General features: G+C 55.6%; 1 protein-coding gene across 1 annotated transcript in view; it reads right to left on the reverse strand.

The window, feature by feature from the left end:
• Nucleotides 1-3,011: 3,011 nt before the first annotated feature.
• BCL11B (BCL11 transcription factor B) overlaps nucleotides 3,012-16,543 on the reverse strand; it is an 85,884-nt gene continuing 72,352 nt past the window's right edge. The window contains exon 4 of the mRNA XM_075531613.1: nucleotides 3,012-5,552. Coding sequence (XP_075387728.1) covers nucleotides 3,514-5,552 — 2,039 coding nt within the window. The 3' untranslated portion in view covers nucleotides 3,012-3,513. The remainder of the gene's footprint in view (nucleotides 5,553-16,543) is intronic.

Genomic DNA, 16,543 nt, shown 5'->3' on the forward strand with positions numbered 1-16,543 from the left:
TCGCCTGACCCCTGCCAGGACCTCGGAGAGGGAGGGAAGAGTGTGAAATGTACCAACATCTTTGCAACAACACAACGTCCCAAGGGCTCGGAGCACAGATTCCGCTAGGGCTGGGGCCCAGCCAGGGAACCTCACCCCAAGGTCTGCCCCCCACCCTGCCCCTGAGCAAGCGATGCTCCCGGTGCCCACAGTTCTCTGGGTAGGCCGAGCCTGACAAAAATATATACAACTCACATGACCTGTGAACCAACACAGCCAAGGACTGCCTGTGGCTTCTCTGCCCCAAGGATGTACACAACCCGGTTTCTCCTGTACAATAGGAACTTCACATACAAATTTTTTTGCAATATTTTATCCTGCCAAATTAAAAAAATATATTATGGCAGCCTGCTTGTTTTTGTTGTTTTTTTCTTTTTATTTCCAAATTCACTAACAAAAAGGTACATTAAATCCCTTTTAAAAGGACAAGCTTACAGTTAAAAAATTACAAGCTCCAGTAAAAATACAGCAAGTGCCTACATCATATGAACCAACCAATATATCCATTCCAGAGGGAGGCGGGAAGAGAAAAATAAGTACAAGTCAGAAATGTAATTCTTTTCTGCAAAGCAATAACAATATTAAGCACTTTTTTTCTACATACTTTTTCTACATGGTGTAGCAATCCCGTTTTTAATCCCCAAATACAAGTTTCTATACATTTTTTGAAATAAAATTCAACACCCAAGGCAGAAAAAATGTACTAAAACTCCGACTTTACAGTTACTGTGACAAGAACAAATTGATAGACCCACCATTTAAATTTCACTGCAACATTTTCAAAGAAAAAAAGAAAGAGGATTTTTTTTTCTAGGTTTTTTTTTCTTCTTGTTTTGTCAAATGCCCAGGCATTCTCGATTATTACAAGTACTGGTCCACTTTTACAGTAATCAAGAAATTTTAATATATATAATATATACTAAAACCCCGTCACCCAAGGAAAACAATATACAAGCAGCCACTGTGGCATTTTTGTAAAACCTATTAAGCAAACTTTGAAAGAAAAAAAAAAGACTGCTCCACACACGCGCACGCAAACACACACACACACACACACAATTTTTTTCACCCTTGCTTGTATCCAATACTGTAAACGTATTTTTTTAAGACAGAGTGCACTCAATTTAACTTTAGAAGAAAAAGAAAAAGAAGAAAAAAATCAGCCGCTGTTCCTGAATTGGTTTTTGCTGTTGTTGTTTTCTCATTCAGCAATATCAGCTTGTCACTATGTCACTTGAGGAATAAATTCAGCAGTAAATCACCTCTGTTCCACATCTGAGCAGCCTTGCCCCCCTCCCCCAAACAAAAAGGGGCTGAGGATAATTCAGCCAATGAACGTCAAGTTGTGCTGGGCGGGACTTCTCATTGGACTGGGTCCTATGGCATTTGCATGTCCTCTGCCTTCAACCGGGATTTTTTTTTTTTTTGTTTCTTCTCTCAATTCATGGAAATGTGGCTCGGTTTGTTTGTTTCTAAAGAAGGTACTTTGTTTTTCTCATTTTGCTTTCTTTTTAAGAAGTCTTTTTTTTTCTCTTTTTCTCATTTCCCAAAGAAAAAAGAAAAGAAAGAAAAAAAAGGTTGTTTTGCATTTGTCTCAAGAGACTCTAATAGGAAGATCAGTTCCGAAGGCACTCGTGTCACATTGGATGGCAGCAGAAAAACTGTCCAATAAATTATTATTTTACTTTGTTCTTTATAGTGCCGGCGCCGTGAATGCTACGCTTAGCAGCACCGACACTCCGTGTCAGCCGTCCCTTCCACCCGAACCCACCTGTGGGCCGGTCGGAAGTCTACTCGGGCGGCAATTTCTTGTTGAGAAGCCGTTCTGTCGCGATGCAAACAAATGCTTTTTAAAGTGCGGGTGAACAGAATTCAAATGTCTGATCCGATCGGCCCAACGGGGGGCGTCACCTTCCAACTGAATGTGATGGGGGAAACAATTTTTTTTTAAATCACGAAAATAAGAACAATGGGCCAAGAAAGGGAGGTACCTTGCCCCGTGTCCCCAGGGAAAGGGACCCTGGATCCCCGAGACTACCGCCCTCTCCCAGAGGGAGCACCAGGGTGTCCTGAAGGCATGCTACCTTCCTCACATCACCATGCAGACAGCCCTCCTCCCTCGGTGGAACCACCATACACCTCGAGGTGGTCTGTGGGGGGACACATAGAGAGGGCGCATCAAAGCTTCTCCCTTGATGTGTCCCTGCAGGCTGCAGCCATCTACCTCCCCCCTCAAAAGGACCTTGCCTTTCCCCTCCACCCCATTCTCCAAGTTTCATTCAGCAGGGTCACTAGCCAAGACGGTGACATCAATGGCATCTGCTGGTCATGGGACACTCTGGGGTCATTTGTCCCCGGGGAGGGGAGGGGGGCAGCTCGGAACACTCCCTGCTTCTCTGGTGGTGGCCAGGTGTCACTCTGTCCCCCTCACTCTCCACTCCAGGATTTCCTCATTGAACCGGACGGTGGAAATCAGCACGAGGCAGGCAGGCAGGTCAGTCTCTGTCGCCTGGGACAGCCCAAAGGCTGGTCTCCATGACAATTCTGAAGCAAAGTGCTTGGGCTCCAAAGATTGTGATCGCTGGGTGCATGTCCATCCACCCCCCACCCCCCGACGACGACGCAGGCCTGGGTCCATTTCCTTTGCCATTCATCTCCTCTCATCATTATTGTTTGTTTGTTTGTGGGGTCTTTTTCCTTTTTTTTTTTCTTCTCAATCTCAGGACCAAAGAAAAGCGAAGGAATTAAAACAAGTAAACAACTTTAAAAGTCATTAAGTGTTGGCTTCTTCACAAGAAATTACACATGCTTAGCTTAAAGTTTCAAAATAAGAAAACAGCAGTGCCCCCACCCTGTCCCCTCCCACCCGCCCACCCCACCCCCCCTCCCACAAAAAATTATAATTTAAATTTAAAAGAGACGCTTCCCTTCTGCATTGTAAATCAGCTCAGGCGACTACTGAGTTTTGTTTACTTGGGGGAGGGGGGGCAACAGATGATGAAGCGGGTGGCTGTCCAAGGACGGTGTCAAGTGGGGTAGGGAGGGTGAGTTTGAACAGAAAGGAGAAAGCGCACCTGCTGCACAGGCGACTGGAGGGAGGGAGGGAGGGAGGGAGGGAGGGAGGGAGGGAGAGAGAGAGAGAGAGAGAGAGAGAGAGAGAGAGAGAGAGAGAGAGAGAGAAACTGAAAACAAAAGGAAATGACAAAACCCAATAAATACAGAAATTATTGCACAGTTAAAAGGCTCCACAATGTCAACTGCCTCAATCCATCCTTGGCCCGGCTCCCTGGGCCCGCGCGGCTGCAGACACCCCCAGCCTGGACCCCCGGCTGGCACGAGGCCGGGCCGGGCTGCAGGCCGGCGGGCAGGGCGGGGTCAGCATTCGCTCGGTTGGCAATAGGTCCACTGTACAGGGAGGGGCTGCCGGGCAGGCGGGCGGGCGGGGGGCGGGCGGGGTTGGGGGGCAGCCGCGCCTTAGCTGCGCTCGGCCTGCTCGATTTTGACGTCATTAGTCAGCAAGTGCTCGCCGTGCCACTTTTTCATGTGTTTCTCCAGGGTGCTGTAGACGCTGAAGGGCATCTGGCAGATGTCGCAGCGGTACACCTCCTTGCCGATCTGCCCGTGCGTCTTCATGTGGCGCGTGAGCTTGCTGCTCTGCGCGCATGCGTAGTTGCACAGCTCGCACTTGTAAGGCCGCTCGCCGGTGTGGCTCCGCCGGTGCACCGTCAGGTTGCTGCAGTTCTTGAAGACCTTGCCGCAGTACTCGCACGTGTCGCTGCGCCGGCCCTCCTTGGAGCTCGGCCGCCCGGGGCCCGGGCCGCCCAGGTGCGGCGTGCTGCCCCCGCTGGCCGTGCCGCTGCGGCCCGACAGCCCGCCGTCCAGCAGGTCGCCCGGCGGCGTGGAGAAGCGCAGGCTGCCGTTCTCCGACGAGTGCTCGGACGAGGTGGCGAAGGGCGACTGGCGCGCGTCCGTGAAGCCCAGGAAGGGGTCCTTCATGAAGTGGCGCGACGCGGCGTAGCCCACGAGCCACTGAGAGTACACGTTCTCCGAGGGGATGAGCGCGGCGGGCGGCAGCTCCAGGTCCTTCTCCACCTTGATGCGCTTGGCCGCGCTGGGCAGCCCGGGGCTGGGCAGCGGCGCGGGCTTGCGCGGGAAGAGCCCCGGGAAGGGCTCGGCGCCCGGGAAGCCGCCGCGCCCGTTGATGGCACCACCTGCGCCCGGGTCCCCCACGACGCCACCGCCGGGGTCCTCGTCGTCGCCGGGGTCCCCGGGGCCTGCGCGCTTCAGGAAGGTGCCCCGCTTCTGCTTGTCGGCCAGCAGGTCGCCGTAGGGCGGCGGCAGCGCGCCCAGGCCCACGTTCTCCATGACCTTGCCCAGCACCAGCGCCTTCTCGTCGGGCAGCTTGGCGCCGCCCGCGCCCACGCCCACGCCGCCCACGCCCACGCCGCCGTTCTCGCGGCTGCGGCTCAGCTCCGAGTCCATGCTGAAGCTGGACTCGGGCCGGCTCTCGTTCTCCAGCAGCAGCTCCTCCTCCTCCAGCTCTTCCTCCTCTTCCTCCTCCTCCTCGACCTCGTGGCCCAGCGACCGGTCGCTCTCGTGGCGGAAGTCGCCGTCGGCCCCCTTGAGGCCCTCGGCGGTCAGCTCGCTGGGGCCGGGCTCCGGGGAGCTGGCCGCCGAGAGCCCGTCGTCGGAGCGGCCGGCCAGCGAGCCTGCCTTGTGCATGTGCGTCTTCATGTGGCGCTTGAGCTTGCTGGCCTGCGAGCAGGCGTGGTCGCACAGCTGGCACTTGTAGGGTTTCTCGCCCGTGTGGCTGCGCCGGTGCACGATCAGGTTGCTCTGGAACTTGAAGGTCTTGCCGCAGAACTCGCACGACTTGCTCTTGGCCGGGGGCTGCGGCGGCGGGGTGCCCCCGGGGGCCAGTGGGGGCAGCGGCGGCGTGCTCAGGAACGGGGACTTGGGGCTGGGCTGGAAGGGGTTCAGCAGCCGGTGCATAGGGTTGCCGCGGCCCGGGGACACGGGCGGAGGCGTGGCGCTGTTGCCCGCCAGCTCGCGCAGCCTCCGAGAGAAGTCCATGGCGGGCGAGTCGATGGCCATGGGGTTGAGGCGCATGACTCGGTCAAAGGCACTGGGGTGCTGGGCGACGAGCCCCATCTCCTCGGCACTGAGGCGGTGTGGGTCCAGGTGGTGGCGCGGCGGCGGGCTGAAGAGGGGCGGCGTGCCGGGCAGGCGTCCCTCGCCGAAGCCTGGGTGCTCGCGCAGGAGGGGGCCCGTCATGCGCAGCAGGTTGAAGGGGTTGCTGTCGCCCAGGAAATTCATGAGCGGGGACTGGGCCACGGCCTCGGGCCCTAGCGGTGGCGGGATGGTGAGGCGCGGGGTCAGCGAGCTGCTGGCCGGGCCCGGCTCCAGGTAGATGCGAAAGCCGTGCGTGTTCTGCGCGTGCTGCAGCAGGAACCAGGCGCTGGTGAAGGGCTGCTTGCATGTTGTGCAAATGTAGCTGGAAGGCTCGTCTTTACCTGGGGAGACACAGGGCAGAGAGGCGGACACGGGTGAGAGGGGGCAGGAGGGCGCTGGGCCACCACAGGGCTGCCGAGGTTCCAACCCTGACTTGTTGGTTGGCAGGGAAGAGACTTAATCGCTACACCACCAGGGCTCCGAATCACCAGCTCCTGGGCCCCACTGGCTCTTCTCCACCCAAGGGCTGGTGGGGGAGGGGGGTGTCCTGGCTCAAAGCCCGGGCCTGCCAAGCAGCCTCAGACAGAGGTCCCTTTTTCTTAGGCCTGGGCTTCCCACTTCCCTCATCCCCCAAGGAAAAGGTATTTCCATCCCCACACTTGCTCCCAGAGGCTAGGCGAGGATGCCGGTTCCAGCGACCCTAAAACCCTGCCCCTGAGAGTCCTAAGTGGGACTTTCACATGGTGGCTTTCAGTCGGAACTCACTCGAGGACAGTGAATTGGGTTGGGTTTGGTCATCTTTATGGAAGCCGGCTGCCACATCTTTCTCCTGCAGATCAGCAGGTGGGCTCGAACCATTGACTTTTCAGTTAACGGCCAAACACTTAACCACCGTGCCACCCTGACTCTCCCCTGTGTGACTGTGACTCACTGCCATCCTGTCCATGCCGACCCATAGCGACCCTACAGTGCAGAGTAGAACTGGCCCTGTGAGTTGTCGAGACTTAGAGGAGTCAAATTTTCTACTCTTACAGGAGTAGAAAGCCCCTTATTTCTTCCTCTGAGCGGCTAGTGGTTTTGAACAGTTGACCTTGCAGGTAGCAGCCCAAGGTGTAACCACCATGTCACCAGGAGCCCATTTATGTAACACCTATTGTCCCATAAACAAGCAAACAAAATACCCTAAAACAAAACACAAGTCACTGCCATCAAGCCTAAGCCAACTCTTCACACTGCCCCTAGAACCGGCCTGCGAGTTTCCCAGTCTGTAACTCTTTACAGGAATAGAAAGCCCTGTCTTTCTCCCTAAGAGCAGCTGCTGGCTTTGAACTGCTGACCTGGTAACCAGCAGCCCCACAAGTAACCATGAGGCCACCAGGGCTCCTCTCTTGTCCCATAGTGGTATTTTATAAAGGTTGGCTCCTCCCACAGAAGGCAGGAGCCTTGGAGACCCAGTGGTGTCTCAGACCTTGGGCTGCTAACCTAAGGTCAGCAGCTGGCACCCCCACCCCGTGAGATCGAGGAGGCTTCCTGCTCTCCTGTTCAGGGTTAGTCTAGAAAACTTCAGCCATGCCAGGCTCTCTTCCCAAGCACCATCCAGGGCAGGTTTTCTCAAGCTGGGCAACGTTAACCTGGAGCTCTGGGACTCTGTTGGGGGAAGGGGAGGGGAAGGGGGGGCATTTTAAGTGGACTGTGGTGGCACAAGGGATGCATGTTGGGCTGCTGGTGTCAAGGTCGGCCATTTGAAACCACCAGCCTCTCTGAGGCCCACGCGTGGCAGTTCTGCCCTGCCCTGTCGGGTTGCTATGAATTGGAACAGACTACATACCACAAGCAACCTGGCGATGAAAAATGTCTCCCAACCACAAATCCTCGTGTTCAGGGCAGCACTGTGCCCCATAGAGAGTTCAACGGCCGTGATTCTAGGAAAACTCCACCAGGTCTTTCTTCTGAGGTGCTGCAGGGGGAGATTCGAACCACCCACCTTTTGTTTCATGGTGTAACACAATACTTTTCTCAACCCAGAACCTCGTCTGGGCAATGGTGCACAGACTAGAAGCCCCACACTATCGGTGGATTCTAACTCAAAGCAGCCCTGTCAAAACAAAACACCCCCCTGCCCTCCCTCGAGGCGATTCTGTGTCAGCAACCTTGACAGGACAGCTAGACTATGTCCCCTGCAGGGACAAAACCACCTCTGGGGGAGAGCCGCTTATTCCAAGGACATCTCATTCCAGGAAGTTCTACAAGACCCCATCAAACTGAACTGTCCAGTAAACACCCCCTTTTTTTTCTAGACAAGAAATAGCTGTGATTCACAGGGATCTAGTGATGGGAAGCTCTAGTGTGTGAGGGCACAGACCAGGCAAGGACGCTAGAAAACAGAAGAAACCTAGAGCCGGAGAGAAAACGCCTATAGGAAGCTGTTGTGACCACCTGGGTGCTGGCGCCCCTCCCCTTGGTTCTCACACACACCCCTCCTTGATGGAGAATTTAACATCCATCAGATACCACCCCCACCCCACCCCAGACCCCCGGCGGGGGGGGGGGTGTCAGGAGACATGCAGCAAAAGGAGCATTCCAACGTCCTTTGTCAAACAGCTAATTAATTTTGAAATGATTCCAAGTCTAACAGGGCAGACAGCTGCACGTGCAGTTTGTTGTGTTGGAGACATGGGCCCTGGTGACCTTGCATCAGTGACCAGTATGGGACACGGGTCAGGTCACACTGGGCCAGGACTTCACAGCCTTTGTCCATCCTCGGGGCAGTTATCAAACAAGCCGTGTGCTGGCTGCCCTCTCCCAAGCGGGGCTGAGGCTGGCTTCTTCACCAGTCTGAAGCATTCAGAGCTCCTCCCAGACAAGAGACAGGTACGGACAGGCCCTGCCTCTGTCCTCATACATGCTGGCCGGCGAAGGAAACGTGAGAAGGAAGACCGCCCCAGAGACAGTTGAGACAGCCAAGATCCTAACACCCCTTCTGTTTTCCCAAACCCCACTGGCCTGGACAGATTTAAACATCACAGACGCCCAGGGGACGCCCAGGGGACTCCCCGTGACAGTGTCACTGGATGGCCACACCCAGCTTCGACAAGGAGTGAGAAGCTTAAAAAAAATCCCCAAACCCAACCCACAGGGACCTTCTGTGGGGTTTCTGAGACCCCAAATCTTTACAGAAGCAGATTGCCTCCCCTTTCTCTTTTGGAGTGGCCGGTGGGTTTGAACTGCGGACCTTGCAATTAGTTAGCAGTCCAATGTCTAACCCACAGCACAGCAGTGCTACTAGGGACTAAAGGGCTTTCTGGAATCCCAGAGCTGGAACATTTCTTGTTTTCCACCTAACCATTCGGGAGCCAACCGTTAAAATTCAGCCAAGACAGGGACCAACCCAAGCCAAACTCACTGCCATCGAGGCAATGCTGACTCACAGCGACACCCTGTGGGCTCCTGAGCATGTGACTGTTTACAGGAGTAGAAAGTCCAGCCTCTCTCCTGGGAAACTGTTGGTGGTTTTGAACTGCCGACTATGTGGATGGCAGCCCAATGTGTAAACACTACACCGCCACCAGGGCTCCCACCCAGGGGCCAAAGGTCCAGCTAAGGGTTGGTTGGAGTCACGAGTGTGGGCCCGTGAGCCCATCTAGAAAATTCTGACAACTCCCCTCACAGACTAACAGTGTCACAAAAATGCATTGTGCCGCCCTGTCCCAGGGCCATGGTGGAGGCTCTGCCAGGCCAACAGCACCAGCCAGGCCCGAAGAGCCAACACTAAGAGAACCCAGACAACTTCACAAGGTTGGCGATAACTGGGCGCTTCACTCACAAGTGAGACTGCTTTGTGATCCTGTGTCTGGTGGTGGCGAGAGAGTAGTGACGTCCAGCCTCCCCTCACATTTACACGGCTCCAGGAGGCCCCTTTCTTTCTCCAGAGTGTCTGGGTAATTCCGTCTCCCACTACGTCTAGGTATATCAGCTGCCCACACTGGAAACCGGTAGGGAGGCCTTCCCACGGCCTGGGCGGTCATGGTACTGACAGGCAGTGGGGAGACTACAGGCCTCCGACCACTTCCCCTCCCCAAGGCCACTCAGCTACCAGAAGGTGCCAGACTCCCCCTGGGTCAGCTGAGGATGCCCCTGGCCTGCCCTGGGCTGGTTAGTTCATGGTATTGGGGAAGCTGACCATTTCACTTCCGACAGCCTCTCAGCAAGAACAGGCCAAAAGCTCCGTTGAAGCCGACACCTCCGCTCCCATTTTAGAGCAAGGCAGGACAACTCAGCCAACAGTAAGGACACAAATAAAAGCCTCTCTCTGACACAGAAACCAGTAACACAGTGGAAGGGCCATGTCCTACAAGACCACAGATCGTGAACTTGAAGGGCACACCTGGCCCCAGCCACTCTCGGTAACGGCTTCGTGAGGCGCAGCTGCTCGGGCTCCTGATGTTTCTTTGGTCACGCTCCCGCCCCTCCTCTCTGCCCCCCACCCCCATCTCCCGCCTTGAGCGACTTCATTTCCTTGGGTATCTCTCAAGCGCTTCCTGTTCCTGGTTCTGGCAGCCATGCTTTTTTCTAGAAAGTTCTGTGGCTGGTGAGGGAAGGGCAGGCTGGGAATGAAGACTGCTCTACGGCTGATTAAAATTTCAAAACCAAAACCAAAACACACACGCGCGCGCACACACATCTGAAAGCGGGCAGTTGGCGGGAAGCATGTGGCTACATGTTGTGAAGCCCCCGCTGGGGGTGCTCTGCTCGTGTAGAACGAAGGAAGAGAGACCTCGGGATCTCTGACCTGGAGCGACATGGGAGGAAGTGACCTGTCTGTAATTCGCTGTGTTTGCTCAGCAAGTGGGCCTCGGGCCCTGGGTCGGGACAGGCTCTGCCTGGGGCCTCTGAGCATCTTCGGATCTAAGCCACCTGGCTTCACACAATGGCCAGGGTCACTGACAGCTCCAGAGGGTGTGTGTGTGTGTGTGTGTGTGTGTGTGTGTGTGTGTGTGTGTGTGTGTGTGTGTGTGTGTGTGTGTGTGTGTGTGTGTGTGTGTTAAAATCTCCCAGCCCTCAAAGGCCTTCTTCTCTAGACAACCCTCCCTCCCCTGCCCTGCCCTCCCTCTCCGTTTTTAAACGAGGTGCTCATTTCCATATTATCACTCCAGGGTTATCTCTTGCCCAGAAGTCGCCCTGAGCACTGGCGCACCCCGCTTTCAAGAGCTGAACAATGTCAGGGCCTTTGAAGAGCCACTCACAATGATTTCCTCTTCCAAACCTCGCTGCACATTTCAAACCCACGGCGTGCACTGTCGCAGGGGGCTCCTTGTCCACGCGACAGATTCAGACTTGGGGCCTGGCCACACTCCTTCCTGGGGCCAGACATCTCCTCTGCAACACCCTCTCCTTTCTGGGCACGCCACCTCCTCCAAGCCAGAGGAGCAGGGGCCACACGGCCACCGAGACTTGTGAGAACAGTCTCGTGAGCTCACAGCTCATGGGTTTGGGGGCACCAGGAAGGAGCGCTGGTCAGCAGTTAGAACCCACCAGCTGCTCCGTGGGAGGAAGATGAGGCTGTCTCTCCCCATAAAGATGTCTGGTCTCGGAAACCCACAGGGACAATTCTCCTCTGTCCTGTCGGGTCACTGTGTCGGAATCGGCTGGAGGACCTGGCAGTGTTTCATTGTTATGCACAGGGTAACAATGAGTTAGAAATGCCTCCAAGGCGCCCAACAACACACACTTCAACACACCCTCTCCAGCTCCCAGTGGGCCACTCGGAGCATGGGGCCAGTCTCTCCCAAGAGCCCGCTGTCTACCCTCAGCGTGGTTAGCACCAGCTGTCAGAAACCACAAAGAGAGACCCTTGAAAAAGTCTCTCTGAATCGTGGGACCCACCTCACGATCGCTGTCGATTTTGGAGGCTTCACACTGACCCTGCCGCAGGGCGTATGGGGGTCCAGCAGGCCACCTCAACAGAAGAAAACTAAGACACCTGTGTTGTTACTGTAACACTTTCTGGAAGTACGGGGCTTTGTCTCTTCTCCCGTGGGGCTCCTGGTGGTTTTGAAGTGCTGACCCTGTGGTTAGCAACCTGTGTTTAGCAACCCACTATGCCACCAGGCCTCCTACCAGCTTCCCAACCATCACACACCTGTGATGGTCGAACGAATCCAGGGATGGGATGCGTGGACCAAAACCACAAAGCCAAACCTGTGGCCCGTGAGCCACTTCCAAACACAGCAGCCTATGCATCACAGAACAGAGCGGCTCCAGTGCATAAGCGCTGGGGACTCCTACCAGGAGTTCAGCGGTTCAAATCCATCCAGTGGTGTCCAGGAAGAGAGGCCCGAAGGGCAAAGCCTTAAAAACCCCAGGGAGTAGTTCTAGTCTACCCCTGCAGGGTGTCCGTGAGTCGGCCTGGACTGGACAGCCTGTCACCACCACCGCCTACAGACACAGACAGCCAGGTGTTTCTCCAGCAGCACTAGGGGAGGGCTTGAATCATCTGCCTTGAGGCTAGTCCTGGAGTGCGGCCGCTTAGGCAGGAGCCTTTGTGCACTAGGCTGGTGGCAACCAGCGTCCTGGAAGGAGCCTCAGCGACGAGCTGGCGTTAAAGGGACTCTTTCGAGGGTTGAACTCAGGGACTCGGGTTACTCAGAGGACTCAGGTGTGCTGGCCCCAAGCCGTGGTCTTTTCGGTCACCACATCGCATGTGAAAATTGAACCCTGAATAAGGACGACTGAAGAAGAGCTGGTGTATTTGAATTGTGGTGCTGAGTAAGGAGATTAAAAGGACCCCGGACTGCCCAAAGGATGGACAAGTCTGTTTTGGAAGATCTGGAAGAAGCTCAGCCAGAGTGCTCCTTGGAGGCAGGCAAGGATGGTGAGACTTCGTCTCACGTACCTTGGCCATGTGGTCAGGAGAGACCAGTCCCTGGAGAAGCACATCATGCTTGGGAAAGAGGAGAGGCAGCTGCAGGAGGAAGGCCCTGAAGGAGAGGGCCGGAATCAGGCTGAAGCAATGAGCTGAGGCATGGGAACAATTGTGAGCATGGTGCCGGACCGGGTGGGGTTTTGTTCTGCAGTGCGTACGGTCACTATGGGTCAGAAGAGACCCGACACCTAATAACAACAGCAACCACCACCACCACCCCTGGAAGATGGGTAGCTCTACATGGTCCTACGTGGTCCTTACGAGTCGGAACCAACCGCATGGCCGTGAGTTTCGGTTTATGATTTTGGATGACCCAGCGCCACAAGACAGAGGGGGTCTCTCTCAGCCGCAAAGGCGAGTGAGTCTGCTGACCCGGGTCCTTAAGACTGAGCGGAGCTGCATGCTGGCCTGCAGGCACAGGGGCCAGTAGGACGTCGGAAGAGCAAGCACCACAGGCCCCTCACGGCCGGGCTGGCGTTTCCTGGTGCATCAGGCCATCTCACTGGGACTCAGAACCGCTCGGCTGAAGCCAGAAAAGGGCTGTCCCCGTGTCACAGACACAGCAGTCGGCCTAGGCAACCGTCCCCTGGGGCTTCCTGACCCCAAGTCTGCGGGGCACCAGAGCACCTCAGGTTCATGGGTCCCTTCTAACTTGAGGGGGTCCGCTTCACACTAAGAGGCCCCAGCGAACACAGAGTGCACCCTCCGAGAGGCAGGTGGGTGAGAAGGGAGAGCCTTCACTACGCCGGGCCAGCCGACAGGGTGCACTTCCAGGCCTGTGTGGATTCCAGGTGTCCAGTCTCTATGGAGACTCCACGCCTGCTACCACCCCTGGGGCCCCAACCACAAGGCACAGGCCGGCCTCGCTCCACGGCGATCTGCAGACACTGCGTTTTCTTTGAGACCTGGTGGCGTACTGGATGCTGCTCCCCAGGAAAAATTTGACTTCTCACAAAACCACAGGGACTGGCCGATTCTGTCTGTCAGAATCGACGCAATGGGAGTGGGTCTTGTTTGGGGGTTGAAGGTTTGTGGCGACGCTGCATCGAACAAGCCCGGCGGCAAATTGCCTGGCAGCCTGTGTTCACACATGTCACGCCTGTGCCACGTGCTGGTCAGCAGCAGCACATTTCACACTTCTCCATCATGCGGCTGCCTGTGTCACTGATAACCTACCCACTGCCGGTGAGCGGGTTCCTCCCCGCAGTGACCCTCCGGTCAGTCGACACAGGAGCAGACAGCCTCAGTCCTCTCCCATGGTGCAGCTGCTGGGCTGGAATCACTGACCCTGCGGTGAGCAGCCCACAGCACCACCGGGGCTTCTCCATCGATTGTGAGAACTCACCTCACTGCTATCAAGTCGATGCCGGCTCCCAGAGGCCCAATAGGACAGGGAGAACGGCCCCATGGGTTTCTGAGATGGACAGTCTTTACAGAGTAGAAAGCCTCATCTTTCTTCCTCAAAGCAGCTGGTGGTTCCAAACTGCCCGGTTAGCAGGCCGACGCCTAGCACACTTCATGTGCACGGAGAACCAAAACAACTGTGCCTGGCTCACCTCACTGGGGTCCCCGGCCTGCCCGCCACGCTACCCCCTGGTCAGAAAGGACTGGGGAGCGGCTGCTAGAAAGCGAGAACGGACAGCTGTGAGGAGCCTGCTCGGCAACAGAGTCCAGGGGTGGTTTCCCTTCATTCCCCTGAGCAGTCATCCAGCCCTTACTACCTACTTTAAAGAACCAGGAGGTCTGCAGTTCGAAACCACCAACCGCTTCTCAGGAGAAAGAAGAGGCTTTCTAGTCTCCGAGACCCACAAGGGCTCAGTTCCTGCTCGGGCCGCTCAGTTGCAGTTGGCTCCATGCTACTGGTTTGGTTTGGGGGTCTTGGCAGGTTTTCAAATGGATGTGACCCCCAGCCTGGTTGTGGCAGTCTGATTTTATGTCAGTTTGCACTTGTGGAGGGTGGAATCCAGCCTGTCAGCCAGGTCACAGCCTGATGATGCCTCCTAGGAGGCGTGGCCCCTTTATACGAGACACTAGGGACCCTACCCCCCTCCTTGCCTTGCCTCAGGGGTGGCCCCATATGGGCTGTCCAATCTGAAGGCTGTTGGTGCCCTGCATGCTCCCATGGACCTTGGATCCACGTGACTCTGCACCCACCACCCTGTGATCACCCAGCTTCATCTTTCAGCATCATTGGTATGTAACTGTGTGAAGCTGAAGAGGGACTAATGGAGTAGGACCAGACCCGGGATGTATGTTGGTCTGGGATGCCTTCTTGATAAAAGATCACTTCTTGATAGAAAGCTTTCTTCCACAACTGTGAACATCACCAGGTTTGTTTTGCTAGCCCGCCCAGCCTAACACCCTAGTCATTCATAGAAATGATAGCCGCCCTCCCTGGTTCTGAATGCGCCCCTCAATCCACAGCTCTCTTTGAGCTAGATGGCAGAGCTGGAGTGGCTCCGACCATGTGCCATCATGAAATCCGCAGGCCTGACCTCACACCTCGGGTTCCCAACAACCCCCTGAGGTATGACATGCCCGCCATCACTGCCAGAGTACATGCAGAGGGTGAGTCTGGATGGGAGGTCAGGCGACCTGCCCAAGGGCACACAGCTGGCAAGACAAGACGCAGAGCACAGGTGCTGGAGGGGTGTGCTGGGAACAGCCCAGGTTTGAGAAGAAGCGTGAGTCTAGCTTTCGAGACGACCTGGTATGAACTACGATGTAGAAATGTGTTGCTTTTGGCCAGAGCAGCGGGAAGGCGGTGAAATCACACTGCTGAGCTCACCGAGAGGAACAGGTATCGTTTGTTGAAAAGAGAAAGCTCTTTCAGAGCCAGTGGTCCACAGCGGGTGGTGGTGGTGGCAGAGCAGTGGGAGTTACAACAATAATAACAATACATGGCCTCATTGAGACTTGTGTGCTGAGCCAGCCTCATTCTGACAGGGCCACGCCCTCTGGGCCCTGTTCTTGCCAGACATGGCTAATCCAGCCTGCACTCTCCCTCTAGGCCCTGCCCTTGCCAGACATGGCTAATCCAGCCTGCACTCTCCCTGCAGGCCCTGTGTTCCCTTTAGCAGATTGTGCCTCTGGGCGGGACCCCTCTTTCCTATCCCTGGGTGGATGGGGGAGACTCAAGAGGGGAAGGGCTGACTAAATGGGTGGGCGCTGTATCTTAAGGAAATGACCTCACTTGCCTTTCATCCCTGCAACAAATGGGCAGCTCTCTGCCAGGTACGCAGCTGGCTGGCAGCTGAGGAGATGGCTCATGTCCGGATCAAGACAGGGAGCTCCATAAACCCACCATCAGTTCCAAGGTGCAACCTCTACACAAGCAGATGGCCACATCGTTCCTTGGCGGAGCAGCTGGTGGATTCGAACCACCGACCTTACAGTGAGCAGCTGAGAGCCCTTAATCACTGCTCCACCAGGGCTTCTCCATGCCTACTCTGTTAGTGATCATTGTGAGTGCTGTGAGGGAGACGAGCAGAGGGTCGGGGAGAGAGAAGTGGGTAAAGGTTTGGCAAGTCGGGGATCTGTCGGGAGCCATGCTGGGTCTCCTTGTGCCTCACGAGAGCTTCATCCACAGTGGCATCTCACAGAGCTTCGAAGTGATGGGGTCAGGGTTCTTACTGAATTTTAGGTTCGTTAGTACCTGGGCTGGGCTCTGCTGGACCGGTCCCTGCTCTAAGCCCCACCACAGAGACTAATTCAAACAGAGTGCCAGCTTTGTGGGGGAGCCAGGTGAGTGAGCCCTTGCTGCCACCTGGCCTGGGCTTTGTCCAGCCACTTGGGAGCTAGGATCTTTGGCCACACCCTGGACATGGGGAGCTCCAAGCTCCTCATCTGTGCAGTGAAGCCAGCCCTTTCCTCTCAATGGCCAACCGGCATAAGGATGTTGTCAGGGGTTGTTGGGTTGGGCCCAACTCATAGCAACCTGATGTAGTACAGAAGGAAAAGAAACTGCCTGGCTGGCACCAGCCTTGCAATTTAAATGTCTGTGCCCAATGCTGCAGCCACTGTGTCAGTCCATCTCCTCGAGGATCATCCTCTTGGTCATTGCCCATCTACTTTGCCAATCACGATGTCCTTCTCCAGGGACGTGAGATGTATCATGGCTACTAAGGAGCACTCTGGCCATACTTCTTCCAAGACAGATCAGTTTGCCCTGTTGGCAGACCATGGTACTTTCAATATTCTCCTCCAGCACCACGATTCAGATACATCAAGTCTTTTTCAGGCTTCCTGATTCGGTGTCTGACTCTCATGTGCAGAAGAGGGGACTGCAAACCCCGCAGCTGGGGTCAGACGCCCCTTAGTCCCCAGAGCGACCTCCTTGCTCTTTAACCCTTTCAAGAGCTCTTGTGCGTCAGATTGACTCAATCCAATGTTCTGTCTGATCTCCTGATA

The sequence above is a fragment of the Tenrec ecaudatus genome, chromosome 14 (genome assembly GCF_050624435.1).
Source record: "Tenrec ecaudatus isolate mTenEca1 chromosome 14, mTenEca1.hap1, whole genome shotgun sequence".
Lineage (NCBI taxonomy): Eukaryota > Metazoa > Chordata > Mammalia > Afrosoricida > Tenrecidae > Tenrec > Tenrec ecaudatus.